The 2,913-nt window shown below is 47.6% G+C and overlaps 1 protein-coding gene across 1 annotated transcript in view; it reads right to left on the reverse strand.

Annotated features, from left to right (window-relative positions):
• Window positions 1-2,913, reverse strand: part of LOC108229158 (uncharacterized protein C18orf63) — an 11,444-nt gene that overhangs the window by 2,551 nt on the left and 5,980 nt on the right. The window contains exons 12-13 of the mRNA XM_037973155.1: window positions 1,231-1,917; window positions 1,034-1,126 (exon numbers count right to left, since the gene is read on the reverse strand). Coding sequence (XP_037829083.1) covers window positions 1,034-1,126; window positions 1,231-1,917 — 780 coding nt within the window. The remainder of the gene's footprint in view (window positions 1-1,033; window positions 1,127-1,230; window positions 1,918-2,913) is intronic.

The following is a 2,913-nucleotide window of genomic DNA, read 5'->3' on the forward strand; positions in this document are numbered from 1 at the left end:
ATCATCAAAATTAAACGAAATAAACATTTGAAATATATGAGTTTGTATGTAATGTATGAATATAATATACAAGTTTCACTTTTTAAATGGAATTACTGAAATCAATCTACTTTTTCATGATATTCTAATTTTATGACCAGCACCTGTAAGTCTTATAAACATAATAAATGTGATAAATTTAATAAATATAATAAATATGATAAATGTAATAAATATAATAAATCTGATAACTGTAATAAATGTAATAACTGTAATAAATCTGATGTGATAAATATAATAAATCTGATCAATCTGATAAATGTGATAAATCTGATAAATATAATAAATGTAATAACTGTAATAAATGTAATAGATCAGATAAATGTGATAAATGTGATAAATGTGATCAATCTGACAGCGTTAGCTCTTTGGACTGACTGTAGACCTCAGCTCGTATTTAATCTGGTTCTCTGTCTCGGCAGATAACGGATCTCCACGTCCAGCCCTGGTTTCCTCAGACGACGGCGTGCATCCAGCTGATGGATTAAAGTGTGTTAGTGTGACGCCGAGTCTCACAAACAGCTTCTGAGAGGCGGCGCGGGCCGTTAAAGTGATGGATGTCCAGGAGGGGGTGCAGGCCGAGCGGATTAATCACAACATTCATCAGTTTTACGGCCTGACCTGAGAGCGCTCCACAACAAGAAGGCTGTTTTACTTTCATTTACAGCTCGGAGAACGTTGTTCTGCAGGAGAGCGTGGTTAGACCCGACTGGATGACTTTAACCAACCACGATGCTTCACATCAAACACACAGGGTGTTACAGCCACAGATGTTGAGTAAACTGTGAATAATAATCCCTGAAACCCAGATTTGACTCTCAGTGGAACACATTAATGTCCCAACATCTGAAAATGACCTGATTTTGTCCTAAAAATGGTTCAGTTTCTTAGTTTAAACGTGTGATTTGTTTACTGTGTTCCACGAGCTCTGAAAAGTTCTGTCTGTCAGAACCGGGCTTGTATGAAATGAAGACAGGCGGTCCGTTTGTCTCACCTGGTTGCTTCGGGCCATTTTCTCCACATCTTGGACCGCAGCCCTGGACTTCTTGGACTTTCTTGGACTCTCTCTTTGCTGAAAAAGCACCTTCTGAAAGAGAAAGGCAGCCGATCGGCTCTGAACTGCAGTAAAAGATTAACTGAGTCCGGTCCAGAACTGTCAGGACAAGTCGTGGACGGACTCACCGGACCCACCTTCTTGGTGCTGATGGAGGCGTCCCTGTCGGACGGAGGTGCTGGTTTCGCTGCTCTCTCTGCGGTGCCTTCAGGGCCCACCTTCCCGTCGGATCGGGGCGTTTGAGGTTTGATCTGCGGTTTTGGAGGGACGATGATGCCAGGTTTAACCTTCGACACCGGACTCAGACTGGAGATGAGGGTGATTCTGGGCTGATCTGAGGGCGGAGGAACAACGCTGCTGCTTCGGTGGGGTTTGGGACGACGGGAGAAGCGAGGGACGATGGGCGGAGGAAGAGGAGGGAGAGGTAACGAGGAGGAAGAAGCAGGGATGGGAGTTCTCCTCCCAAAAGAAGGCAGCGTTACCCTCCTGCTCAGCTGCTCCTGTTTCTGGACTCGCAGCAGAGCCACGTTGATGCGATCCGATGGCTGTTTGCTCCCGAAGACGGGGACCATGGGAGGGGGGAGGGCTGAGAGGGAGACGGGGGGGAAAGGGGAGCAGAAGGAGCTTCTGTAGTCAAACCTCTTCTCCGTGAAGCCTCGGGCTCCTTCCTGCTGGGACAGCGGGGTCCAGGTGGACGTCTGGAAGCCCGAGGAGGAGCTTAGAGGCTGGGACAGAGGAGGAGGAGGAGGAGGAGGGGGGAGCTGGGTGAGGACGGGCCTGAAGGAGACGGAGGTGGTCAGATTGATCTGCTCACCGTTCAGCACCTGAGGAACCAGAGGAGACTTCATCAGCTTCATCAGCACCTGAGACAATCACCTGTCAAAACACGAGTCAGGGAGCTCCGACTGCCGGGAGTTCTTCATCAGCTAAACATGTCAGGTCCAATTAAAACCCACTTCTACTCTGAGTTATCTCAGAGGGACTGAGTTCTGACAGCTCCTCCTTCCTCCTGCTGATAAACAGAACCTTCAGAGACAGAAAACAAGGTTTCATGGTTCTGCTGAAGCCTCTGAATATTTTAGGTCCAGTCTGGGAGGACTGAATTATCTCTGCAGCTCCTTCCTGGAATAAAGAAACGATCTCCTCTTCTGTTAGCTGCAGAACAAAGCCTGAGGATGAAGAATAGCTTTAATTTCAGCTGCTTCTCGGCTTCATTTACACACTTCAGGGAAAGTTCAGAGCTGTTTATCGAGCAGAAAAACATTAAAGATGTTTCAGCTGATGGGCTGAGCATCTCCTGCATAAACAGAAGCTTTCCGATTATTTAAAGGAAAACGTGATTAAATCAGCTTTTCTTCTCTAAACCAGCTGAGGAAATCAGCTTCTTCTTCTGTGGAGATAAAGACGTAAATCTGACGTGTTTTATATCTAAAGTGACCTCTGCAGAGCCACAAACACCTCCTCCTCCTCCCGGTCGTTAATCCAAAACATGCAGAAGAAGAAGCTTCGCCTCGCTGCGGCTCTGAGGCCATAAAACCGTCCGCAGATTTTACACTCGAATAATGTCCTCACGCCGAGGGGCGAGGAGGAGGACGGAAACACTGCGTCAGACTGAGGACACAGAGGTCTGTTCTCTGGAGACCGAGGACTGAGGAGACAGAGGACTGTCCTCTGGAGACCGAGGACTGAGGAGACAGAGGACTGAGGAGACAGAGGACTGTCCTCTGGAGACCGAGGACTGAGGAGACAGAGGACTGATGAGACCGAGGACTGAGGAGACCGAGGACTGTCCTCTGGAGACTGAGGAGACAGAGGTCTGT

This window comes from Kryptolebias marmoratus, linkage group LG21, assembly GCF_001649575.2.
Source record: "Kryptolebias marmoratus isolate JLee-2015 linkage group LG21, ASM164957v2, whole genome shotgun sequence".
Lineage (NCBI taxonomy): Eukaryota > Metazoa > Chordata > Actinopteri > Cyprinodontiformes > Rivulidae > Kryptolebias > Kryptolebias marmoratus.